The sequence below is a fragment of the Heterodontus francisci genome, chromosome 32, assembly GCF_036365525.1.
Source record: "Heterodontus francisci isolate sHetFra1 chromosome 32, sHetFra1.hap1, whole genome shotgun sequence".
Classification (NCBI taxonomy): domain Eukaryota; kingdom Metazoa; phylum Chordata; class Chondrichthyes; order Heterodontiformes; family Heterodontidae; genus Heterodontus; species Heterodontus francisci.
The window spans coordinates 7,268,023-7,295,069 of NC_090402.1; the positions used below are offsets into that span (position 1 = coordinate 7,268,023).

General features: G+C 48.8%; 1 protein-coding gene across 6 annotated transcripts in view; it reads right to left on the bottom strand.

Annotated features, from left to right (window-relative positions):
* The window catches only part of odf2a (outer dense fiber of sperm tails 2a), a 120,599-nt gene that overhangs the window by 77,360 nt on the left and 16,192 nt on the right, over positions 1-27,047 (bottom strand). For all 6 annotated transcript variants that reach the window (XM_068012130.1, XM_068012127.1, XM_068012128.1 and 3 more), the window contains exons 4-10: positions 26,107-26,277; positions 25,126-25,313; positions 18,222-18,351; positions 6,290-6,421; positions 3,132-3,206; positions 2,371-2,442; positions 395-511 (exon numbers count right to left, since the gene is read on the bottom strand). In XM_068012130.1, the coding sequence (XP_067868231.1) occupies positions 395-511; positions 2,371-2,442; positions 3,132-3,206; positions 6,290-6,421; positions 18,222-18,351; positions 25,126-25,313; positions 26,107-26,277 (885 nt within the window). The remainder of the gene's footprint in view (positions 1-394; positions 512-2,370; positions 2,443-3,131; positions 3,207-6,289; positions 6,422-18,221; positions 18,352-25,125; positions 25,314-26,106; positions 26,278-27,047) is intronic.

A 27,047-nucleotide genomic window follows, 5' to 3' on the forward strand; every position in this document is an offset into this window, starting at 1 on the left:
AGTGTTTTCCCACAGACACTTGGTCCATTTGGCTCATCTCATTCCCCAGCATCAGATCGAGTAATGCTTCCTTCCTAGTTGGATGGAGAACATACTGGTCAAAAAGTTCTCGCAAACACATTTCAGAAATTCCTCCCCCTCCTTTGCAATGTTTGGACAGCACCTCCAACAATGTCGTAATCCTTCAGTGTCAGTTTAGACTAGGTGCTCAAATCCTGGAGTGGGGCTTGAAGCCACAAGCTCCAAAGTCAGAGGGGAAGAGTGCTACCAACTAAGACAAGCTAACAAATCTGAAAGAAAACTGCAGAAAACACGAGAAGTCCAAATGTACCCTCAGGGCGCAACAGATTTCTTTTCAATTTCAGTTTTACCATGCGAAAATAAGAATGATTACCCTAATCTGAACGAGCATGCGATTGTTATCTGCCTCTTTACTGCGAAGTTGTCCTTGTAGGTGGGCTCGTGTGGTTTCAAGTGATTTGGTCAAGTCTGCTGCCGCACGAGCATTGTCCTAAAGGAGGAAAACAAAATGGTCTGGTAACTAAAGCAGTTTAGTGCTCAGCTCCCAAGTACGCAATGTTAGTTCAAGGACTGCTCATCAATGGAACCATTTATTTTTTGATATTTGGTGTTGCAACAGGTTATTGCTTGTATTACAATAAGGACATAAATCTCAAATTTAACCCTGCCTGGTGGTGGGAACATTGGACAATTTGAAAGTTACAGACTAATGCAACTTGTAGTTAGCGTGAATCAGCAAGGTGTAGTTCAAGAGTTTTGTGTGACAACATTGGAGGTAGATTTGCTGTGTGTATTCTGCACCAGACATTTTGGATTAGTACAGAATCATGGTGTAGCTGTGCCAGCTTGTGTGCCTGTAACTAATAGAGGTTTGTCATGAGCAACACTTATCATCTTGCACTAGATGGACAACTTTCTACATCTCTTCATCACAGAATAGGATGGACACTAATTCAGACTAGCGTATAATTGTCCAGTCTACTGCTCTTAATGGGATTAAAACACACAATATCCAGGAGCAGGAGACATTACAAAAAATCCTGCTAACATCTCCCTTGTTTTTTCAGTGACCGTAAACCCATTCCTCCTAGTTCCAGATTCAGTGAAATAACTTTTCTTGATTTACCTTAACAAAACCCATGGGAGCCAGTGACATGGTGGTAATGTCACTGAACTAGTAATCCAGAGGTCTGGGCGAATGCCCTGGGTACATGGGTTCAAATCCCACCACAGCAGCTGATTGAATTAAATTCAATTAGTTAATAAAAGAAATCTGGAATTGAAAGCTAGTCTCAGTAATGGCCCCGTGAAGCTATCATCGATTTTCGTAAAAACCCATCTGGTTCACTGAAGTCCTTTAGGGAAGGAAACCTGTCGTCTTCACCTGGTCTGGCTTACATGTGATTCCGCATACATGTGACTCCAGATCCACAGCAATGTGGTTGACTCTTAACTGCTCTCTGAAATGGCCTAGAAAACCACTCAATTATGAAGAACAATTAGGGATGGGCAACAAATGTTGGCCTTGCCAGCAACGCCCACATCCCAAGAGAATAAAAAAAAATGTCAAATCACTTTTGGACAAAAGAGCCCAGCTTCTCTAGTCTCTTCTCTTCACAGCTCCAGTCTGAAAAATGTTTCGATCAACAAATCTCACATAACCCTGATTTTTTTTTTATTAGCTGCATCATGAAAGTAAAACTGCTTCAGGGAATGTTAGCTAAATTTGCTTGAAATAGAAATTGTCTCATATGTACAAGGTTGCCTGCATGGTGACCCTAATCTGTTTGTTTACAACTTATAATATGCATTCCCTTGGACACCTTAACACTTGCAAATTGCATGGCATGTTGCCTCTCATTGAATCTAGCTGCAGAAATATTCCCAAGTCCAAACATTTCTTTTCTGGCTGAGTTCCACAGGTGAATCTGGAAGAGAAAGGAAGGAGCAGCTGAGCATGCCCACATAACCTGGTGCCCTCACTCCTTTTTGAAGAGATTGAGGTGGCACTATAGGGTAAATTCAGTGACCCTTTGATCTTAGTGAAGAGCTTTGCTTAACGAGAACACAGAAAGGAGATTCTCCAACCCATGTACCAGTGCGTCACTGAAGGTAAGGGTCAAAAACCACTCCCAAGAATGACACGATGGGGGAAAATGCTTTTGAACTTTCTATGTAAACGTTAGCACAACATAAATTGTGCTAAAACAAAGAGGCTGCTGCACCAATTATTAGTCACAAGAAACCATTCCTAAAACGAGTCATAGGACTGGAGATAACAGATTGTAAAGAGAAAAGATTGTAAGTCCACTTCAGTTTAGTTTGCCACCTTTTCTCCCTCACACTTACCTTTTCTGTTCGATACTGAATAAGGAGTTGGTCAATCTGATTTTCAATCTCCTGCAGCTTCACTGACAAGCGCTAAAAAGTAATATGAAAAAAAATTAAATACAATTTGAGATTTCAGAATTCCCATGTCTACTGCATACCTGTGTATGTGACATAATAACCTCCTACCCAAGACATCACTGGTTTCCCGAGGTCCTCATTTCACATATTTGAAAAGGTACCATTTAAATATCCATATATGCATAGAAATATTAATAGGTTTTTGACCAAATTTTTAGTCATTTGTCCCATTGTCTTTTTCCTTGATCTAGTATCAATTTTTGTGCAATTACACTCCTGCGAAATGCCTTGGGATGTTTTGCTATGTTTGAGGCGCTAGATAAATGAAAGCTGTTGCATCATATCTCTAGTGTGATCAGTCATTTTATTATCCTTGCTAACTTTTTACCTTCCCCTTCAAAGGAGATCAGTTTCTGCACAGGAGTCCTCCTGTACCTCACTCAAGTAGTCAGCGATTATGTGCACTCCTTGGCAGGCTACTTGAGCATAGGAGGCATCACAGCTGAGTCTAATTCTCACACATAGACGTACAAATACCTAAAGGATTATGCAATGGTGCAGCTCCTGAAAAACTCATTTTATTTGACCTAAACATAGCCATTGCTGATAGCACAAGCCAAAACATCGTACTTCCGTGAAACAGAAGGTCTCTTCCTCTACCCTGCGTTCTACATCACCAAACTGCAATCAGCTCGACTCACCGCATTTTCTGCTTCTGATTGGGCCAGCTTTTCAAGGAGCGCTTCCTTTTGCTCAGACAACCTCAAGGCATCAGTCTGTTAACAAGAAGAGGGAAATTAAACCATGGACCACTATCTAACCACACAATACCTTCACAAAATGGCCCTATATTCATTTCTGCCAGCACTATGTGAAACAAATATGCCACAACTGCCATATATACAAGTTAATGAAAACCTTCCTGGGAAGAAATAAAAATGTTTCAGAAAAAAAATCGTCATTTAAAAACTGTCTGACCAACTCCTACGTCCTCCCCAGCCCACTTCCCAACATCCCGAAACTCCCCCAAAAATATATGCACTATTGTTTGAGATGTTACAGATCCATATACAACTTCCCATTACATTCCATTTCTATCTGATTTTCTTCCCTCATCCCTGCTGTCTTGAAGACAGCAACTTGTGCAGTTTTATGGCTCTCTCGGCAACTACAGTCCTCTGATACTTTATCCAAATATACATTCCTCTGAATGGAATCTTGGCATGAAGGGCTGGCACCTTAAGGGCAATTATGTATGGGCAATAAATGCTGGCCTGGCCAGTGATGCCCATGTCCAACGAGCAAATAAAAAAACTACTCAGTTGAGGGGAATACAACAAAACTTTGCCCTCACCTACATTCATACATATAGAATTGCTCTGTGTCTGTGCCTATGCTGGGCCTGCCCTGCAAGTGTTTGATGGGACAGTGTAGAGGGAGCATTACAGAAGTGTTAAGTGATATATTTTGGTAGGAAGAATGAGGAAAGGCAATATAAAATAACATGGTCTCCTGACAACATAGAACATGTGCAGAGCAATCGTCATCAGTGCATTTGCCAGCATGATTCCGTGCATGCATGCGTTGATGTCACCACGTAATAACATCTGAGCGTTACCTCACCCCTCAATAGCTGCGATCATTGCCTCCATCCCCCCCCAAGTTTCCCGCGATCGCCGCTTCTCTTTGCCACGTTCTCTTCCCCACTCCCTCTTGCAAGCACCGCTACCTTTTGCGGCTCCTGTCTGCTTGCCGCTCCATTCTGCCGTTCTCTCCTGCACCCAACTACTCGCTGCTTGTACCTACCTCACTGCTCCCCCCCCCACCCCCTCCACTTGCTGCCTGGTAAAGCAGCTGGGGGAGGCATGGGGAGAAGTGACAGGGGAGGGAGCAGGGTATGAGCCGAGAGCAGTCAGGAGCAGGAGAGAACAGTGAGCACATAGGCGCAGCGAAGAGATGCAGTAATTGCGGGAGAGAGTGGGGAAGAGAATGTGACAATTGAGATGTGATCGCGGGAGGGAGCAGGTACTGTTGTGGGAATGCTGACGGCGATCGCAGCCATTGAGGGATGAGGTGGTTTGGGTTCAATTCGTTTTTTTGTGTCAAATTGAGCGGCGCCATTTTTATTACTGGCAGTTGCCTGAGGTCTCTCAGACAGTGAAGTTTCAGTCGATGAGGCTGCATTTGTGCATGTGCTAGTACTGCGCCACCTAATGGCCGCATTGTCAGCAGCCATAAAATAAAAGAAACATTTCTAAAGGGTGTGCAGGAGCAGAGGGATCTGGGACTATTTGTGCACAAATCGCTAAAGGTAGCAGGGCAGGTTGAGTAAGCAGTTAATCAGGCATACAGATTCCTGGGCTTTATAAATAGAGGCAGAATACAAAAGCAATGAAGTTATGATGAATCTTCATAAAACACTGGTTTGGCCTCATTGAAGTACTGTGTCCAATTTTGGGCACCACATTTCAGGAAGGATATGAACCATTAGAGTAAGTACAGAAATGATTTATGAGAATAGTTCTGAGATGTGAGACTTCAGTTATGTGGATAGATTGGCAAAGCTGGGGCTGTCCTCAGAGAAGGCTGAGGGGAGATTTGATTAAGGTGTTCAAAATCAAGATGGATCTGGGCAGAGAAATTAGAAACTGTTCACATTGGTCGAAGGTCGAGAACCAGAGGACACAGATTTAAGGTGATTGACAAAAGAACCAGAAGCAACTTCATGAAAACACTTTTTTTTCAAAAATGCAGCAAAGGTTAGGATCTGATCTAGAATGCAGACTGTGGCAGAGGCAGACTCAATCATGGCTTTCAAAAGGGCATTAGATAATTATTTTAACAGAAAAAAATTGCAGGGGCTCAGGGAAAAGGCGAGGGAATGGGACTAGCTGAGTTGCATGGGCATGACAGTCCGAATGGCCTCCTTCTGTGCTGTAACCATTCTGTGTTCTATTCTATGATATAGCAATCACTGGATAAATACCAGTAGTGTAAACTTGACTGACTTAATTCCTTTCTAGGCCAAAGATCACCACCCCACCACCACCCTGCCAAGACCAACTTGTAGCATCATTGCCACCATGGCTGAGACCTGCTAGCAGCACAGAATGGTTATGGAACTGAAGCTGGAACATGCCTGGTCCGTATGGCTCAGTGTTTACCACACAATCCAGCAGCCACTTGTAACTAATTAAAAGAAACTCAATATTTCAGGTTCTGGAAGCCCATTTAAAGAAATAAAAAGACTTGCATTTAGCACCTTTCATGACTTCAGGATGTCCAAAAGTACTTTACAGCCAATGAAGCATTTTTGAAAATGTAGTCACTGTTATAGGAAACAGCCAATTTATACACAGCTAGCTCCCATATAGTAATGTGATAACGACCAGATAATCAGTTTTAGTGATGTTGATTGAGATATATATATATATATATATATATATATATTGGTCAGGACACAAAAGGGAATCCCCTGCACTTTTTCAAAATAGTGCCACAAGATCTTTTATGTCCACCTAGAGGGTGGACGGGGCTGCAATTTAACATCTCATCTAAAACACTGCATCTCTGACCATGCTACACTCCCTCAGTACTGAACTGAAGAGTCGGCCTTGATTGTGCTCAAGAATCTGCAGTGCGACTTGAACTCCCCCACGACCTCCTAAATCAGAGACAAGAGTGCTGCCACTGAGCTACAGCTGACAAGAAATAAATAAATATTTTCTTAGATGTGGTACTCAGAGTACCAACTGATCAGAAATTAACTCCAAACAGAAGTGAAAACTCAAGAGAAAGCTTTATATGGATACAACTAAGGAAAAGAATTAAAATTCCCCTGGGGCTGTTAAAACCTCACCTCCTGCGTGTGCTGTTCCTTAAGTAGCTGCCGAACCACTCGATTTGTTGCATCAAAAGTTTCCAGTTTCTGCAGTAGCAACTCCTTCTGCCGTGACAGCAGGTTACTTTCTGACATAGATATCTGCTTCTCCTTAAAATATAGAAAGAATGTTAAGTTCACAGGTACTACTGTTGCACATGGTCATATGGAGGAGCAAATCACTTGAAGGAAGAAACCCACTGAAAAAATTTGTCCTCCTTCTCCTCGGAAATACATTGAATCATCCTCTCATGCAGTTCTTCCCTTCCCTTCCTTTCCCACTCCATAATGACATTAGAAATTTGCACCGAGAAAAATCACAAAGCCAAGTGTGCTTCCAACCATTTCTTGGCAAAGTCCAACAATATACCAATAAAGATTACCTGTTATTCAACTTTTCAGGGAAAAATAATTCTTTCCCTGTCACCCCCAACACCACCTCCCTTACCCCCGCAACCTCCCACAAAACTAAAATTGCTCCATTTATTGTTGCTCATCCTTGCCTTCAAAATCAACAATAGCCTCACCAACAATTCCTTAGTGGTCTCCAGTAACACACTACCATGTGTATCTTCTGGTACTTTGCTTCACAATTGGCAGCCGCTGTTTCAATTATCACTTCCCTTGCCTCTAGAATTTAAAACAACTATCTCCCCGCTTTCAAAAACCTCCTAAAAGCCATTCTCTTCAAGCATTCTTTGACGAAACCCAAACTTTCTGTTCACCTCTTTGCTGCTTGGAGTTCCTTTGTCTCAAAGGGTGCTCGATAATCTTCCTACACAAGAGACACTATAAAAATGTAAATTGGTAGTGGCAGCAGATGATTCATATAATCACATTGTAATAAAAACATATAGCAATTCTTGAGTGACTTGAGGGCCATTGGTACATTTAGCCTATCCTTTCAAACTCCCAGGTGGGTTGTGTTTGACTAACTTGATGTTTGTAACTTTTTTGATGAGTTACAGAGAGAGTGGATGAAGACAGTAGAGTTGATGTGTGCGTGAACATTCAGAAGGCATTTGATGGAGTACCGCATATTGGGATTGTTGGCAGGTTTGGGCAGTGGCAGCATGGATATAGGGTTGGCCAGGGAATAGAAATCAGAGAGCTGAAATGAATGGCTGTTTTTTGGATTGGAGGGATGCATCAGTAGAGTTCCCCAAGGGTCAGTACTAGGACCACTGCTATTTTTGATATACCTTGATGACTTAGACTTGCACAATTTTGAAATCTGTAGATGACACAAAACTTGGAAGTGTAGTAAACAGTGATGAAGATAGTGGTAGACATTAGGAGCGCATGGACAGGTTGGTAGAATGGTTGAACACATGGCAGATTAAGTTAACAAAGTGATTGATGACAACGCTACGTCATCAGGATGCGCCACGGTGCGCACATGCGCACACGGTCTCAGGCCCTCTGCGCATGCGCTGCAGTCCGGATTGCAAGGACCAGTTTGCGCATGCGCAGATGACGTCATCGCGTAACGTCATCTTCCTCGGGGAACACGCCAGGTTGGCCTCTGTGCATGCGCAAACTGGTCCTGGCAATCCAGACCGCAGCGCATGTGCAGAGGGCCTGAGACCGTGTGCGCATGTGCGTCAATCTTCCGAAAGCTTCGGCGCGAGTTTTTGAAAATGGAAGGAGGAGAGGTTTCGTCGGGCATTTTATCTCAACTATTTAGTCATTTTGGACATTTGCTTCATTTTTATTAGACAGAGGAGATTGTTCCAAGGTAAGTTGCTCTGAAAATATTTACATTGTCTGGGGCAACGCATGTGCTCCAGTCCCTGTTGTTAAGTTGGTTTGAAAACATTTCAAGGGAGGGAAGGGATGGGGGGGTGGAGAAGGGATGGGGGGGGAGGGAAGGGACCCGGGGGGGGGGGGGGAGGGAGGGAGGTCGGGGGGGGGAGAGGGAGGGAGGTCGGGGGGGGGAGAGGGAGGGAGGTCGGGGGGGGGAGAGGGAGGGAGGTCGGGGGGGGGGAGAGGGAGGGAGGTCGGGGGGGGGGAGAGGGAGGGAGGTCGGGGGGGGGAGAGGGAGGGAGGTCGGGGGGGGGGAGAGGGAGGGAGGTCGGGGGGGGGGAGAGGGAGGGAGGTCGGGGGGGGGGGAGAGGGAGGGAGGTCGGGGGGGGGGGAGAGGGAGGGAGGTCGGGGGGGGGGGGGAGAGGGAGGGAGGTCGGGGGGGGGGGGAGAGGGAGGGAGGTCGGGGGGGGGGAGGGAGGTCGGGGGGGGGGAGGGAGGTCGGGGGGAGGGGGGGGAGGTCGGGGGGGGGGGAGGGAGGTCGGGGGGGGGGGAGGGAGGTCGGGGGGGGGGGAGGGAGGTCGGGGGGGGGGGAGGGAGGTCGGGGGGGGGGGGAGGGAGGTCGGGGGGGGGGGGAGGGAGGTCGGGGGGGGGGGGAGGGAGGTCGGGGGGGGGGGGAGGGAGGTCGGGGGGGGGGGGAGGGAGGTCGGGGGGGGGGGAGGGAGGTCGGGGGGGGGGGAGGGAGGTCGGGGGGGGGGGAGGGAGGTCGGGGGGGGGGGAGGGAGGTCGGGGGGGGGGGGAGGGAGGTCGGGGGGGGGGGGAGGGAGGTCGGGGGGGGGGGAGGGAGGTCGGGGGGGGGGGAGGGAGGTCGGGGGGGGGGGAGGGAGGTCGGGGGGGGGGGAGGGAGGTCGGGGGGGGTGGAGGGAGGTCGGGGGGGGTGGAGGGAGGTCGGGGGGGGTGGAGGGAGGTCGGGGGGGGTGGAGGGAGGTCGGGGGGGGTGGAGGGAGGTCGGGGGGGGTGGAGGGAGGTCGGGGGGGGTGGAGGGAGGTCGGGGGGGGTGGAGGGAGGTCGGGGGGGGTGGAGGGAGGTCGGGGGGGGTGGAGGGAGGTCGGGGGGGGTGGAGGGAGGTCGGGGGGGGGGGGGAGGGAGGTCGGGGGGGGGGGGGAGGGAGGTCGGGGGGGGGGGGGAGGGAGGTCGGGGGGGGGGGGGAGGGAGGTCGGGGGGGGGGGAGGGAGGGAGGTCGGGGGGGGGGGAGGGAGGTCGGGGGGGGGGGAGGGAGGGAGGTCGGGGGGGGGGGGGAGGGAGGTCGGGGGGGGGGGGGGAGGGAGGTCGGGGGGGGGGGGGAGGGAGGTCGGGGGGGGGGGGGGAGGGAGGTCGGGGGGGGGGAGAGGGAGGTCGGGGGGGGGGAGAGGGAGGGAGGTCGGGGGGGGGGAGAGGGAGGGAGGTCGGGGGGGGGAGAGGGAGGGAGGTCGGGGGGGGGGAGAGGGAGGGAGGTCGGGGGGGGGGAGAGGGAGGGAGGTCGGGGGGGGGGGGAGAGGGAGGGAGGTCGGGGGGGGGGGGAGAGGGAGGGAGGTCGGGGGGGGGGGAGAGGGAGGGAGGTCGGGGGGGGGGGAGAGGGAGGGAGGTCGGGGGGGGGGGAGGGAGGTCGGGGGGGGGGAGGGAGGTCGGGGGGAGGGGGGGGAGGTCGGGGGGGGGGGAGGGAGGTCGGGGGGGGGGGAGGGAGGTCGGGGGGGGGGGAGGGAGGTCGGGGGGGGGGGGAGGGAGGTCGGGGGGGGGGGAGGGAGGTCGGGGGGGGGGGAGGGAGGTCGGGGGGGGGGAGGGAGGTCGGGGGGGGGGGAGGGAGGTCGGGGGGGGGGAGGGAGGTCGGGGGGGGTGGAGGGAGGTCGGGGGGGGTGGAGGGAGGTCGGGGGGGGTGGAGGGAGGTCGGGGGGGGTGGAGGGAGGTCGGGGGGGGTGGAGGGAGGTCGGGGGGGGTGGAGGGAGGTCGGGGGGGGTGGAGGGAGGTCGGGGGGGGGGGGGGAGGGAGGTCGGGGGGGGGGGGGGAGGGAGGTCGGGGGGGGGGGGGGAGGGAGGTCGGGGGGGGGGGGGGAGGGAGGTCGGGGGGGGGGGGGGAGGGAGGTCGGGGGGGGGGGGGGGGAGGGAGGTCGGGGGGGGGGGAGGGAGGTCGGGGGGGGGGGGAGGGAGGGAGGTCGGGGGGGGGGGGAGGGAGGTCGGGGGGGGGGGGAGGGAGGTCGGGGGGGGGGGGAGGGAGGTCGGGGGGGGGGGGGAGGGAGGTCGGGGGGGGGGGGGAGGGAGGTCGGGGGGGGGGGGGGAGGGAGGTCGGGGGGGGGGGGGGGGAGGGAGGTCGGGGGGGGGGGGGGAGGGAGGTCGGGGGGGGGGGGGGAGGGAGGTCGGGGGGGGGGGGGAGGGAGGTCGGGGGGGGGGGGGGGAGGGAGGTCGGGGGGGGGGGGGGAGGGAGGTCGGGGGGGGGGGGGGAGGGAGGTCGGGGGGGGGGGGGGAGGGAGGTCGGGGGGGGGGGGGGGAGGGAGGTCGGGGGGGGGGGGGAGGGAGGTCGGGGGGGGGGGGGGGGGAGGGAGGTCGGGGGGGGGGGGGGGGAGGGGGGGGGGGGGGGGGGAGGGAGGTCGGGGGGGGGGGGGGGGAGGGAGGTCGGGGGGGGGGGGGGGAGGGAGGTCGGGGGGGGGGGGGGGGAGGGAGGTCGGGGGGGGGGGGGGGAGGGAGGTCGGGGGGGGGGGGGGGGGAGGGAGGTCGGGGGGGGGGGGGGGGGGAGGGAGGTCGGGGGGGGGGGGGGGAGGGAGGTCGGGGGGGGGGGGGGGGAGGGAGGTCGGGGGGGGGGGGGGAGGGAGGTCGGGGGGAGCAGCGGAGCGGAAGGGGAGTGCCTTTTTCTGTGCATGCGCCATAAACACAAGGACTGGCTGATGAGATGGAGCCAATTAATTTGCCCAACAATTGCCCGGAAGCACCTTCGGATGGAGGTGGCCATGCGCTGGACATCAGTTGCGTGCCACAATCCATGGATCCTGAGCGTTTCACCCCCTGGCCTAATGATCTGATGGACCATACATACGCCTGCCTGTTCAAAGCTCCACTTCCCCCACCTGCGGTACCCTCTCCTTGCTGTTCAGTTACAAAGTCACCTGTTCCTGCACCCATCCAAGCAGTGCACATGGACACACAGCCACCTGTTCCTGCACCCATCCGAGCAGTGCACGTGGACACACAGCCACATGTTTCCCCATCCGCCCTTGAAACAACCTTGTGAGACTCCGCAATTGCCAGCTGCTGCCTGTCAAGCAGAGAAGGCGTCCAAAGGTGTCAAGCACTTGGAGAACATTCAGCAAGAGGAGACTGAGCACTAAAAGAAACAAGCATGCCGTGTCCAGTGGTAGCACAAATGTGAATGCTCTTGCTGCGTACACAACTGGTGAGGTGGGAGTGCAGCCACACCATTCTCCATCCTCAGTGTTGCTTTAAGGCAAAGGTAGATAAGAGTGAAAGAAATGGAAGATGATGCTGATAGTAGTAGGCAGGATTAAATGGGAATGGATGGGAAGACGCACGAGTAGCATAACCACTAGCAGGGAATAGCTGGGCTAAATGGCCTGCTTTATGTTCATAGTCCAAAAGAAATGTGCTTCTTTTTCCAGCACCCTCACATCATTCATGTTTTCCCTGAGAGCAGCATTGAACCATCACGAGATAGGGGCAGTTACATCATCCTGACTCCTACAGCTGAGATGGGTACTAAGTGATTCATTGGCCTATACTGCAGAGCATAAAGCATGCGCAACAGTAATTTCATTGGAGGGAGGGAAGCTCTGACACTGATGTTCTTTCATTATTTCCTTTCATGTAAAATGTGCCCTTGAGAAAACAATCCTTGACACTCAAGGACGGCATTCAAGCAAAGGAGGCAGTGCAGGAGATGACGCAAGGTTGTGATGATTCCTGCATCTGAGGTGGGTAATAAGTGCTTCATTGGCGACGTTATCAATTGGTGCCTTCACTGCAGAACTTAAAAAGGTGTGCACAACAGTAATTTCAGTGGATGGAGGGAGGCAAGCTCTGACTCTGATTTGCTTTTCTTCTTTTTATGTAAAACATGCCGTCGAGAAAACAATCCTCGAGACTTACGGTCAGCATTCAAGCAACGAAGGCAACTGGATCATGCTGCGGAGCTTATCACGATGTGGAAAGGAACATTGCATTTATGGATGAATTGGGAATGCACATTGGGATGCGCTTGGGGAACATTCACCAAGAATAGACTGAGCTCAGACTCTTGTGACTTTGCCTTCTTCACATGGACAATACAGTAGTGGAATAGAGAGCCAAGCGTTGATTCACCACAAGGCTCTCCAGGAACAATCTTTTTAGCTGTGCATAGCAGAGACTCGGCCTGTCTGTCTAACGGGAATGCTGGACACAACACTCATGTATCCATGCACAGCAGTTCCTCGTATACTTAATTAACTTAATAAAACTTTTCAATAATTAAACCCAGAATTGTTGAGGTTTTGTTTTGCATGCTATTTCCCCGACTTTGCAACTGCACTTCAGATATTCAACTATGGTGGAGCGGTGGAGGTAGGGGGGTAGGGGTGGGGAGAGGTGGGGAGAGGGAGCATGCAAAATGCAGGGACCAAACAGTTGCAATGCCTGAAGTACTGTGGAGAAGTAGAGAAAGCAACTGGGTAGGGGAGAAAGCAACTGGGTAGGGGAGAAAGCAACTGGGTAGGGGAGAAAGCAACTGGGTAGGGGAGAAAGCAACTGGGTAGGGGAGAAAGCAACTGGGTAGGGGAGAAAGCAACTGGGTAGGGGAGAAATAGGGGAGAAAGCAACTGGGTAGGGGAGAAAGCAACTGGATTGGGCATCCGCAGCTGGAGGGAACGGCTGAATGGAGAGGGCCAGAAGCGAGAGGCCGTAGAGAGCCGCGGGGAATGAGCGTGCGAAGACCTTGTCGTCACCGGGTACAGGGACTGTCCAGTAAGTCTTTTGCTGTTGTGTTTATGGCGCATGCACAGAAAAGGCGCTCCTCTTCCGCTCCGCTGCTCCCCTCCCCCCCCACTCTCTCCCCTTCCTTCCTCTCCTCCCCCCCTCCCTCTTTCTCCCCCCCTCCCTCTTTCTCCCCTTCTCCCCCTCCCTCTTTCTTCCCGCCCCGCTCCACTCTCTCACTCCGGCCATTGTATTCTGCCACGTGTTTGTTAGGTTTTATCTCTGTGATTCTTTGAGCAGCGCCATCTTTAGTCCTGGCAGCTGCTACAGTCGCAAGCTGTGACGTTTTCGTGGCACATGCTGGATTTGCGCATGTGCCAAAACAGCGCCACCTACCGATCGCGTTGTCAACAATTGCGGTCTTAAGTTAAACGCAGAAGAGTGTGAGGTGATGCATTTTGGTAGGAGGACTGAAGAGAGACAATACATGCTAAATGCTATAATTTTAAAGGGGGGTGCAAGGTGAGAGAGATCTGGGGATGCTTCTGCACAAGTCTTTGAGGCTGACAGGATAGGTTAACAAAGCAGTTAATAAAGCATATGGGATTATGGGCTTCATAAACAGAGGCATGGTGTGCAGAAGCCAGTAAATTTTGCTGGGCCTACAAACATCAGTTCAGCCCCAGCTGCAGTATTGTCCAATTCTGGGCACCATATTTTGGGCTCTTGACAGGGTACAGAAGAGATTTATTAGAATGGTTGCAGGGAATAAGGGATTACAGTTATGTGCATACACCGAAGAAGCTGGAGTTGTTCACCTTCGGGAAAAGAAGCTTAGAGATTTGATAGAGGTGTTAATATTATGAAGGATTTAGATAAAAGTTTTCAATAGGTGAAAGTCATAACTAGAGGGCACAGATTTAAGGTGGCTGGCAAAAGAACCAGCGGCGACATGAGGAAACTTTAAGGATTTGGAACTCACTCCCTGATAGGGTGATGGATACAAATTCAACAGTAACCTTCAAAAGGGAATTGTATAAATATTTGAAGGAGAACAAATTGCAGAGAAATGGGGAAAGAATGGGACAGACTAGACTGCGTGCCAAAAGAGCTGGCACAGCGATGGGCTGAATGGTCCCCTTCAGTGCTGTACTATTCAATCAGGTGCCGTAATATAATTCTAGAATAGTCTAATATTCCTTTCCCTAATTCATCCAATTCAAAAAAAATCCTGCCATTTTTCTGTTTCACCATCCTGCCATTACTCTGTTCAAAAATATGACCCTTTTACTGAAAAAAAGCCTAACTTCCTTATTTTCCTTTGACAACTTTAAACTGTGTTCCCTCGTCCTTGAATCTTGCACCCAACAGAAGAATTTTCCTGCATCTAACTGAAAATCAAAGAGCTCAAACACGTTTCCCCCCTCATCCGACTTTTCTCTAAGGTGAACTCGCATTTGTCAGCCTTCTAAATTCAGGAATCAGTCTTGTAACCTGCTCTGGACTCCCTCTAACAATTCTACATCATTCCTGCCATATGGAGAGCAAAACACAAAATATTCCAGATGTAGCCTCACCAATGCCAGATATAAATTTATCACCTCCTTAGGCTCAATAGTCACACCCTTAGTTGTACACTTTACTTGCTTTCTTCACTGCCTTGGAAAGGTTGAACACATTCACTTTCCGGTTGTTGGGTTAGCAGCAAACTAATCAGAATCCGATGAAAGGTCACAGACCTGAAACGTTAATGCTGCTTCTCTCTCCACAGATGCTGCCAGACCTGCTGAGTATTTCCAGCACTTTGTTTTTATTTCAGATTTCCAGCATCTGCAGTACTTTGCTTTTATATTAATCAGATAGCCTCTCTCCATAAAATAAGCCTATGATTGGAATTTGACAATGCTGAATTGACTAATCCAGTCTCCTAGCAGTACACTCTGGCCAGTGAAAGGGCTAGCAGTGGTTTGGTTTTAACAGGGTGCTTTTCAGGACCATCTATTAAATTTGAGTGGTCAAGACTTAAAACATATATCCTTTTGGACTGCAAGAAGCAAAAACCCCTGGGTTTTGAACTAGCAGGTTTAACTTCAAAATTTTCAAAGATAGCTGTTGACATTCTCCTCTGTTCTCCACTTGGCCTCAAGCTTAAGTTGGCATAGAATCATAGAAAGTTCAAGGCAGAGAAAGAGGCCACTTGACCCATCGTGTCTGCGCTGGCTGAAAAACAATCCACCTATTCTAATCCCACCTTCCAGCATTTGGTCTGCAGTCCTGTAGCTTACGGCACTTGAGGTGTATACCCAGACCCCTTTTGAATGAATTGAGGGTTTCTGCCTCAACTACCCTTTAAGGGCGGCACAGTGGCGCAGTGGTTAGCACTGCCGCCTCACAGCTCCAGCGACCCGGGTTCAATTCTGGGCACTGCCTGTGTGGAGTTTGCAAGTTCTCCCTGTGTCTGCGTGGGTTTCCTCCGGGTGCTCCGGTTTCCTCCCACAAGCCAAAAGACTTGCAGGTTGGTAGGTAAATTGGCCATTATAAATTGCCCCTAGTATAGGTAGGTGGTAGGGAAATATAGGGACAGGTGGGGATGTGGTAGGAATATGGGATTAGTGTAGGATTAGTATAAATGGGTGGTTGATGGTCGGCACAGACTCGGTGGGCCGAAGGGCCTGTTTCAGTGCTGTATCTCTAAACTAAACATAAACTTCAGGCAGCAGGTTCCAGACCCCTACCACTCTCTGGGTGAAAAAGTTTTTCCTCATCTTCCCTCTAATTTTTCTACCATTCACTTTAAATCTATGACCCCTCGTCACTGACCTCTCTGCTAAGGTGAATAGACCCTTAACCTCCACTCTATCCAGGCCCGTCAAAATTTCGTATGTTTCAATCAGATCTCCCCTCAGCCTTCTCTGTTCCAAGGAGAACAACTCCAGCCTACCCAATCTTTCCTCATAGCTGCATTTTTCCAGTCCTGGCAACATCCTCATAAATCACCTCTGTACCGTTTCTCGTGCACTTACATCCTTTCTGCAATGAGGTGACCAGATCTGCATACAGTACTCAAGTTGTGGCCTAAACAATGAGTTATACAGTTCCAGCATAACCTCCCTGCTCTTATATTCTATACCTCAGCTAATAAAGGAAAGGATTCCATATGCCTTCTTAACCACCTTATCGACCTGTCCTGCTACCTTCAGGGATCTGTGGACATTCAACTCCAAGGGCCCTCACTTCCTCTACACTTCTCAGTATTTTCCCATTAATCGTGTATTCCTTTGCCTTGTTTAGCTTCCCCAATTGCATCACCTCACACTTCTCCAAGTTGAATTCCATTTGCCACTTTTCTGCCCATCTGACCAGACCATCAATATCTTCCTGTAGCCTACAGCTATCCTCCTCGCTATCTACCACAAGGTCAATCTTTGTGCCTTCGGCAAACTTCTTGATTACGCCCCTAGCATTTATGTCCAAATCGTTAATATATACCACAAAAAGCAGAGGACCCAGTAGTGAGCCCTGCGGAACACCACTGGAAACAGCCCTCCAGTCGCAAAAACACCCAACAATTACCCTTTGTTTCCTGCCACTGAGCCAATTTTGTATCCACCTTGCTGCATTTCTCTGGATCCCACAGGATTTTTTTTTTTTTTTTTAAACCAGTCTGCCATGTGGGACCTAGTCAAAAGCCTTGCTAAAATCCATGTAGACCAAATCGACTGCACTACTCTCAACTTCCTTGTTACTTCTTCAAAATATTTGATCAAGTTGGTCAAACAAGATCTTCCCTTAACAAATCCATGCTGACTACCCTTGATTAACCTGTGCTTTTCTAAGTGACAGTTTATCCTATCTCTCAGAATAAATTCCAATAATTTGCCACTACTGAGGTTAAACTGACTGGCCTGAAATTATTCGGTCTATCCTTGGTTCCCTTTTTAAACAAAGGTACAACGTTAGCAATTCTCCAATACCACACCTGCATCCAGTGAGGACTGGAAAATGATGGTCATACCTTCTGCTATTTCCTCTCTTACTTCTTTTAACAGCCGAGGATACATTTCATCTGGCCCTGGTGATTTATCAACTTTCAAGAATGCTAATCCCATTACTACTTCCTCGCTCCCTCTTTATCACATCCAATACTTCACATTCTTCCTCTTTAACTACAATATCTGCATCGTCCCCCTCTTTTGTGAAGACAGATGCAAAGTATTCATTAAGAACTATACCAATATCTTCCGCTCCTACACATAGGTTACCTTTTTGGTCTTTTATGGGCCCTATTCTCTCCTTAGTTATCCTCTTACTCTTAACGTATTGATAAAACATCTTTGGATTCACCTTGATTTTGCTTGCCAATATTCTTTCGTGCCCTCTCTTTGCTTTCCTAATTTCCTTTTTGATCTCACACCTCCACTTTCTATGCACCTCAGCTTTCTGTAATATTGAGTTCTGAGTGTTGGACATAAGCTTTCCTTTTCTGCCTTATCTTACCCTGTAGGCTCCTTGACATCCATGGGGCTCTAGATTTGGCCGCCTCACCCTTTTTCTTTGTGGGAACATCCTTACCCTGAACCCCCTGAATCTCCCCTTTGAATGCCTCCCACTGACACTGATTTACCTTTAAGTAGCTGTTTCCAGTCCACTTTCGCTAAATCACTCCTCAGTTTAGTAAAATTGGCCTTGCCCCAATTGAGAACTCTAACTCCTGTCCTATCTCTGTCCTTTTCCATAATTATGTTAAAACTGACTGAATTATGGTCACTACCACCAAAATGCTCTCCCACTGCCACTCCTTCCACCTGCCCATCTTTATTTCCTAAAACAAAGTCTAAAAGTGCACCCTCTCTTGTTGGACTTGCTACATAGTGGGCAAAAAAGTTCTCCTGAATACATCTCAAGAATGGCATCATGACACACAAGGCATGGGCTTCAAAGTTCTAGAAAGAACTATGCTAGCAGCGAAGTCCTATTAAAGAAACACCAAGCAAAAACAGAAAATAGAAATTTGCAGAAGGTAGATCAACATGCGATGAGAAAGACTGACTTGTCAGCCCACTGGCATGAAGGATCATGACCAAAACATTAGCCTTCCTTTCCACCAATTTTATTTCGGGTGCTAAGCATTTGCAGTTCCCCATTAGCAGTATGGGACGTGCCGGGATGGTGGGAAGCAACTTTTAAAAAAGACTGAAAAGTGCAAGCTAAAAAAGTAGAAGAAAAATCATACTCACCATGCGCAGTTTACTGATGGCACTACGCAGGGCTGCAACCTGTTTGGCTGCAGCTGCTCCATCCATCTCAGCCTCAACCAGCTTTTTCAACAGGGTGTCCTTATCTTTCCGCCAATGCTTCATTTCTGAGCTGTGAGCAACAACATGTATTTCAATGATGCTCGTTGTGCAGAAAGACATCTTGGAGTTTATGTTAAAGGAAGACAGAACAGCTGGGACCTGTCTGCAGCCTTTGACACGGTTGACCACACCAAACTCCTCCAACACCTCTCCATTTTCGTCCAGCTGGGTAGGACTGCACTCGCCTAGTTCCAACTTACCAAGGCTCCTTATCTAATCATAGCCAGAATATCACTTGCAGTGGCTTCTCTTCCCACTCCCACATCACCACCTCTGGAGTCCCAGGAATCTATCCTTAGCCCCCTCCTTTTCCTCATCTACCCACTGCCCGTCAGCAACATCATCCGAAAGCACAGCGCTAGCTTTCACATGTAGACTAACGACACCCAGCTCTACCTCACCACCACCTGTCTCAACTCCTCCACTGTTGCTAAATTATCAGTCTGCTTATTCGACATTGAGTACTGGACAAGCAGAAATTTCCTCCAATTAAATATTGAGAAGATTGAAGCCATTGTTTTCAATCCACACTCCAAACTCCGTTCCCTAGCTACCAACTCCATCCCTCCCCCTGGAAACAGGTTGAGACTAAACCAGTCAGTTCGCAATCTTGGTGTCATAGTTGACCCCCGAGATGAGCTTTTGACCGCATTTTCGTGCCATCACTGAGACTGCCTATTTCCAACTCCCTAACGTCACCCAACTTTGCTCATCTCAGTACATCTGCTGCTGAAATCCTCATTCATGCCTTTGTTACTTCTAGACTAGACAATTCCAACGCACTCCTGTCTGGTCTCCAACATTCTACCCTCCGTAATCTTGAGGCCATCCAAACCTCTGCTGCCCATGTCTTAACTTGCACCAAGTTCTGTTTACCCATCACCCCTGTGCTCACTGATTTACATTGGCTCCAGGTAAAGAAATGTCTTTTTTCAAAATTCTGATCCTGGTTTTCAAGTCCCTCCATAGCCTCTCCCCTCCCTATCTTTGTTATCTCCTCCAGCCCCATAACCCACCAGGATATCTGCGCTCATCTAATTCTAGTCTCTTGTGCATCCCAGAATTAAATTGCTCCACCACTGATGGCCATGTCTTCAGCTGCGTAGGCTTGGAATTCCCTCCCTAAACTTCTCTGCTTCTATACCTCACTTTTCTCCTTTAACACACTCTTTAAAACCTACCACTTTGACCAAGTTTTTGATCAGACCTAACATCACATCATATGGCTCGGTGTCATATTTTGTTTTATAACGCTCCTGTGATGTGCCTCAGGAAGTTTTATGTTAAAGGCACTATATTAATACAAGTTATTTGTCGATCACTGCAGGAGTTCCTCGGGTAGTGTCCAATGCCCAACCATTTTCAGCTGCTTCATCAATGAGTTTCCCTCCATTATAAGGTCAAAAGTGGGGGATGTTCGCTGACGATTGCACAATGTTCAGCACAATTCGCAATTCCTCAGTTGCAACAAGACCTGGACAACATCCAGGCTTGAGCTGATAAGTGGCAAGTAACATACACACCACACAAGTGCTGGGCAATAACCATTTCCAACAAGAGAGAATCTAACCATTTCCCCTTGACGTTCAATGGCATTACCATCGCTGAATCCCCACTATCAAAATCCTGGGGATTACCATTGACCAGAAACTGAACTGGACCAATCACATAAATGCTGTGGCTAGCAAGAGCAGGTCAGAGGCTAGGATTCATGCAGCGAGTAACTCACTTCCTGACTTTCCCAATGCCTGCCCACCATCTACAAGGCACAAGTCAGGCGTGTGATGGAACACTCTCCACTCGCCTGGATAGGTGTAGCTCCAACACTCAAGAAGCTTGACACCATCGAGGACAAAGCAATCCACTTGATTGGCACCTCATCCATCACCTTCAACATTCACTCCCTTCCCCACGGACGCACAGTGGCAGCAGTGTGTACCATCTACAAGATGCACTGCAGCAACTCACCAAGGCTCCTTCCACAGGACCTTCCAAACCTGTGACCTCTACCACCTAGAAGGCAGCAGATGCATGGGAACACCATCTACAAGTTCCCCTCTAAGCCACACACCATCCTGACTTGGAACTGTATCGCCGTTCCTTCACTGTCGCTGGGTCAAATTCCAGGAACTCCCTTCCTAACAGCACTGTTGGTGTACTTACACCCCAAGGACTGCAGCAGTTTAAGAAGACAGCTCACCACCACCTTCTCAAGGGCAATTAGGGAAGGGTAATAAATGCTGGCCTTGCCAGCGACACCCAACTCGCACATGAATAAATAAAAAAAATTAGATGACATTTGCCATTTATTAGTCAATCCATCCCAGTGCTTCAGTTTCTGAACACCCTGTTGCTCGCCATTCCTCCCAATTTGCTATTTAGGTTTGGCGTTTCATTTTCTGAATCCGCTCCCAAGAAATTTTATACATTGTAAGTCACAGCACTGATCCCCAAAACATCCTGCGTATTACCTACTTCCACATGGACCAAGCCCCACAAACAACCAGTCTTTGTTTTCTTGCCTTCAGCCAATTTCCAATTTATTTCAACAGCACTCCATCTATGCCTTGACCGCCCAACCTTGGTGTCCAACCTCTTGTGATACTGTCTAAAAAGCTTTGCTGAAACCTCAAAAAGCAACATCCACTTGACTTCCCACATCTGCAAGTTTTCTTTAATCCCCTCATGGTACTCCACCAATCTCCATCAAGCATGATTTGTCTCCCACTGGCCATATTGTCTCTCTCTCAGTTCCGTATTTCTTCAAATTTACCATTCATTTCTTCCAGTGGAAAAGAAAGTCGGGGTGGTGTAAAATAGGTTTCCATTTCACTCTCGCCAAATTCACGCTTTTTCTAGAGATCGATTTCACCACCAATGTCTTCCTTTGGGTGACTCAGTAGTTCACCAATTAGACCATTAGCCTTTGAACAATCTGATCTGAACTCTAACTGACTGAATCAATCCTCCAGGACAACAAATAAATGTTATCTGTTCTTAGCCAGGTTGGCTAAGTTGTTTACCTCATTATAATGGATAATGTCAACCAGGGAGTCGTCCTGACCTATTTTGCACAAGAAGGTTCACTTGACTGATTCCTGGGATGAAGGGATTATCGTATGAGGAAAGGTTGGACTTGTAACGATTGGAGTAAGAAGAATGAGAGGACCGGATAGGGTGGATGTGGAGAGGATGTTTCCCCTTATGAGAGGGACTAGAACCAGGGGACACAGTTTAAAAATAAGGGGTCTCCAATTTAAGATAAAGATGAGGAGAAATTTTTTCTCAGAGGGTCGTTCATCGATGGAATTCTCTTCCCTGGAGAGCAGTGGAGGCAGGGTGATTGAATATTTTTAAGTCCGAGTTAGATAGAACCTTTTTTTTTTTAATTCATTCATGGGATTTGGGCGTCGCTGGCCAGGCCACCATTTATTGTCCATCCCTAAATGCCCTGGAGAAGGTAGTGGTGAGTTGCCTTCTTGAACCGCTGCAGTCCATGTGAGGTAGGTACACCCACAGTGCTGTTAGGAAGGGAGTTCCAGGATTTTGACCCAGCTACAGTGAAGGAACAACGATATAGTTCCAAGTCAGGATGGTGTGTTACTTGGAGGGGAACTTACAGGGGGTGGTGTTCCCATGCATCTGCTACCCTTGTCCTTCTAGGTGGTAGAAGTCGCGGGTTTGGAAGGTACTGTCTAAGGAGCCTTGGTGCATTGCTGCAGTGCATCTTATGGATGCTACACACTGCTGCCACTGTGCATCAGTGGTGGAGGAAGTGAATGTTTGGGGATGGTGTGCCAATCAAGCGGGCTGCTTTTTTTCCTCGATGGTGTCGAGCTTCTGGAGTGTTGTTGGAGCAGCACCCATTCAGGCAAGTGGAGAGTATTCCATCACACTCCTGACTTGTGCCTTGTAGATGGTGGACAGGCTTTGGGGAGTCAGGTGGTGAGTTACTTGCCGCAGGATTCCTAGCCTCTGACCTGCACTTGTACCCATGATACTTATATGGCTACTCCAGTTCAGTTTCTGGTCAATGGTAACCCCTAGGATGTTGATAGTGGGGGATTCAGCGATGGTAATGCCATTGAATGTCAAGGGGAGATGGTTAGATTCTCTCTTATTGGAGATGGTCATTGCCTGGCACTTGTGTGACACAAATGTTACTTGCCACTTATCAGCCCAAGCCTGGATATTGTCCAGGTCTTGCTGCATTTCTACATGGACTGCTTCAGTATTTGAGGAGTCGCGAATGGTGCTGAAGATTGTGCAATCAGCAAACATCCCCACTTCTGACCTTATGATTGAAGGAAGGTCATAATTGAAGCAGCTGAAGATGGTTGGGCCTCGGACTCTACCCTGAGGAACTCCTGCAGTGATGTCCCAAGAGCTCAGGTGATTGACCTCCAACAACCATAACCATCTTCCTTTGAGCTAGGTACGACTCCAACCAGCAGGGAGTTTCCCCCGATTCCCATTGACTTGAGTTTTGCTAGGGCTCCTTGATGCCATACTCGATTAAATGCTGCCTTGATGTCAAGGGCAGTCACTCTCACCTCACCTCTTGAGTTCAGCTCTTTTGTCCATGTTTGAACCAAGGCTGTAATGAGGTCAGGAGCTGAGTGACCCTGGCGGAACCCAAACTGAGCATCACTGATCAGATTATTGTTAAGCAAGTGCTGCTTGATGGCACTGTTGATGACACCTTCCATCACTTTACTGATAACTGAGAGTAGACTGATGGGGTGGTAATTGGCCGGATTGGACTTGTCCTGCTTTTTGTGTACAGGACATACCTGGGCAATTTTCCACATTGCCAGGTAAATGCCAGTGTTGTAGTTATACTGGAACAGCTTGGCTAGGGGTGCGGCAAGCTCTGGAGCACAGGTCTTCAGTATTATCGCCGGAATATTGTCAGGACCCATAGCCTTTGCAGTATCCAGTGCCTTCAGTCGTTTCTCAATATCACGTGGAGTGAATCAAATTGGCTGAAGTCTGGCATCTGTAATGCTGGGGACTTCAGCAGGGGGCCGAGATGGATCATCAACTCGGCACTTCTGGCTGAAGATTGTTGCAAATGCTTCTGCCTTACTTTTGCACTAATTTGCTGGGCTCCCCCATCATTGAGGATGGGGATATTTGTGGAACCACCTCCTCCAGTTAGTTGTTTAATTGTCCACCACCATTCACGACTGGATGTGGCAGGACTGCAGAGCTTAGATCTGATCCGTTGGTCATGGGATCGCCTAGCTCTGTCTATTGCATGCTGCTTCTGCAGTTTGGCATGCAAGTAGTCCTGTGTTGTAGCTTCACCAGATTGACACCTCATTTTGAGGTATGCCTGATGCTGCTCCTGGCATGCCCTCCTGCACTCTTCATTGAACCAGGGTTGGTCTCCTGGCTTGATGGTAATGGTAGAGTGGGGGATATGCCAGGCCATGAGGTTACAGTTTGTGGTTGAGTACAATTCTGCTGCTGCTGATGGCCCACAGCGCCCCTTGGATGCCCAGTTTTGCATTGCTAGATCGGTCCGAAATCTATCCCATTTAGCACGGCGATAGTGCCACACAACAGGATGGACGGTATCCTCAATGTGAAGGCGGGACGTCGTCTCCACAAGGACTGTGCGGTGGTCACTCCTACCAATACAATCATGGACAGAAGCACCTGCGGCAGGCATATTGGTGAGGACGAAGTCAAGTGTGTTTTTCCCTCGTGTTGGTTCCCTCACCACCTGCCGCAGATCCAGTCTAGCAGCTATGTCCTTTAGGACTCGGCCAGCTCGGTCAGTAGTGGTGCGACCGAGCCACTCTTGGTGATGGACATTGAAGTCCCCCACCCAGAGTACATTTTGTGCCCTTGCCACCCTCAGTGCTTCCTCCAAGTGGTGTTCAACATGGAGGAGTACTGACTCATCAGCTGAGGGAGGGCGGTAGGTGGTAATCAGTAGGAGGTTACCTTGCCCATGTTTGACCTGATGCCATGAGACTTTATGGGGTCCAGTGTCGATGTTGAGGACTCCCAGGGCAACTCCCTCCCTACTGTAGACCACTGTCCCGTCACCTCTGCTGGGTCTGTCCTGCCGGTGGGACAGGACATACCCAGGGATAGGAATTGCAGTGCCTGGGACATTGTCTGTAAGGTATGGTTCCCTGAGTATGACTATGTCAGGCTGTTGCTTGACTAGTCTGTGGGACAGCTCTCCCAACTTTGGCACAAGCCCCCGGATGTTCGTAAGGAGGACTTGGCAGGGTCAACAGGGCTGGGTTTGCCGTTGTTGTTTCCAGTGCCTAGGTGGTCCTTCCGGTTTCATTGCTTTTTATTGACTTCGTAGCGGCTAGGTACAACTGAGTGGCTTGCTAGGCCATTTCAGAGGGCATGTAAGAGTTAAGCACATTGCTGTGGGTCTGGAGTCACATGTAGGCCAAACTAGGCAAGGACAGCAGATTTCCTTCCCTAAAGTGAACCAGATGGGTTCTTACAACAATCGACAATGGTTTCATGGCCATCATTAAACTAACTTTTAATTCCAGATTTATTAATCGAATTCAAATTCCACCTTCTGCTGTGGTGAGATTTGAACCCATGTCTCCAGATCAATACCTTGGGTCTCTGGGTTATTAGTCCAGTGACAACACCACTACGCCACCGCCTCCCCTAATGAATGTATTCCTGCTCCAAGGCAACATTCATGGCCTGGAGTGCCTGTCCTTCCAGTTGATGCAGGTTGCGTGAAGGAGAAAGCCCTAATAGAAGCCAAGGAGAAAATTAGTTATAAATCTTGTACCAGGAAACATCTGGATCCTCTTTCAACATCTCAATGTCTCTTTGAAGCAGCTCATTCTTGTGCTCTGTAAGAACCAGCTCCTTGGTGACTTCAGCTAATTCTTCTTCTTTCTCTTCAATCAACCGCTTAGACACATTCAATTCCTCCTCTCGCTGTTCCAACAGGTGATTTTTCTTCCTCAGTTCAATCTACAAAAATAATTACCACAATTAGGATTCTCAAGTGGGAACGATGACAGAAGTGACAAAGATCACTTGAGACTTCGGGTGTGTAACTTATGAAGAAGACTCACAGGTGACTGAACTTATTTTTGCTGCAGATAATGAGAGAAGCAAAATTAGAAATCAGGGATTTGCCTTCCTTCCCACTCCACACAGGATAAGGGATATGAGGGACATTGCTGAGTCAGTTTTAAAACAAGAGAACTGAATCAATCACATTTCTTGACGGATTGAAGATAGATCTGTTTGGTGCATACAAGGGTTATAATATAGAAAGTTTGAGTTGGTCAAGCAACAGCCAACATAATTCAACTCCTATAGATCAACTTTTGCATCTGCATCAGAGGGTTATGGTTTCAAGCCTCACTCTTGACTACATAATCTGAAGGGGTGCTGGATGGTTGGATCTACCAGCCGTCAAATGAGGCGTTAACCTTGCTTGCCTGTTCCAATTTACATTGAAGAGCTTGTGGTACTATTTAAAGAGCAAACAAACCTTCGGGTGTCCCAGACAACATTCTTGCCTCAAGCAACATGACCAATATAAAATTAATTTTTCATTTCAGTACCCTTCATACATTGTTGGAATTAAACTGGCTGCCGAGATAAAAGTGTCTGCTCATTTTGTAAAGCACTTTGAGAAGTTTCGAGATATGAAGAAAGCAACGGTATGAAGCTCAATTAAGAGCTGATGGCATATTACTCAATTTGTTACCATCTTTTAAAATAGTATGTTCCCATGACCTTTGCTAAAACTTACTTCATTTTTTAGCGATCCCACTTGGTTCATAAGACAGTCAATTTTCTTCTCATACTGATTCATCTTCTCATGTACAGCCTCCTCATCATCTGTGGAAAGGTCACTCAGATGAAGTGTTGAATGGAATTTCTCAGTGTCAACAGGAGTTATATCTAGTCGATGGGTTGGGCCCTGGAACCAAAGTAGCAGGACAGCAATTATTAACTATAGTTATCAATTTTCAGCCTCCATACCTGATGTATGAATTTACCACCATCATTGGGACTGATATTATGTTAAGTTGAGAAGCCCTGGAAATGTAATATTCTTTTAAAAGTAAAGAATTAACTCAGCCAGAAGTCAGGTCTGTGCCTCTTCAAAAGATCCCACCAGGTTTATCAAATCCCTCTCCTTTCCTGAAGGCAATGACATTTTACGTTGTTCCTTCACTGTTGCTGGGTTGAAACCCTGGAACTGCCTTCCTAACAGTACTGTTGGTGTACCTACATCCCAAGTACTACAGCAGTTCAAGAAGGCAGCTCACCACCACCTTCTCAAGGGCAATAAGGGATGGGCAATAAATGCTGGTCTAGCCAGCGATGCCCACATCCCACAAATGAATAAAAAAAAATGTTGGCATGTGATTCGACACACTCCACTGCCTAGCCTAAGTGGCCAATCTTCACACCAGTCTAGACAGTGTTATTGGATTATCTTTACTGCAGAAGTACCGCAGCTAAACCAAACCTATCTTCACCCAAAGTCTACCCAGGTACACTTCCAGTAGGTTTCACAAACACTGATTAAGAATAAGAACCAAAGCCAAATTTCCCCTCCACATTCGGAATATAGAGATCAATTGTTCCTAGCTCAGCACACACCACAGGTTGAAGCTGGGACCATCCTAGTCTTTAGGACTTAACCAATCAGGTCATAAGAGTAGCCATTTCTCTTGTTGATCA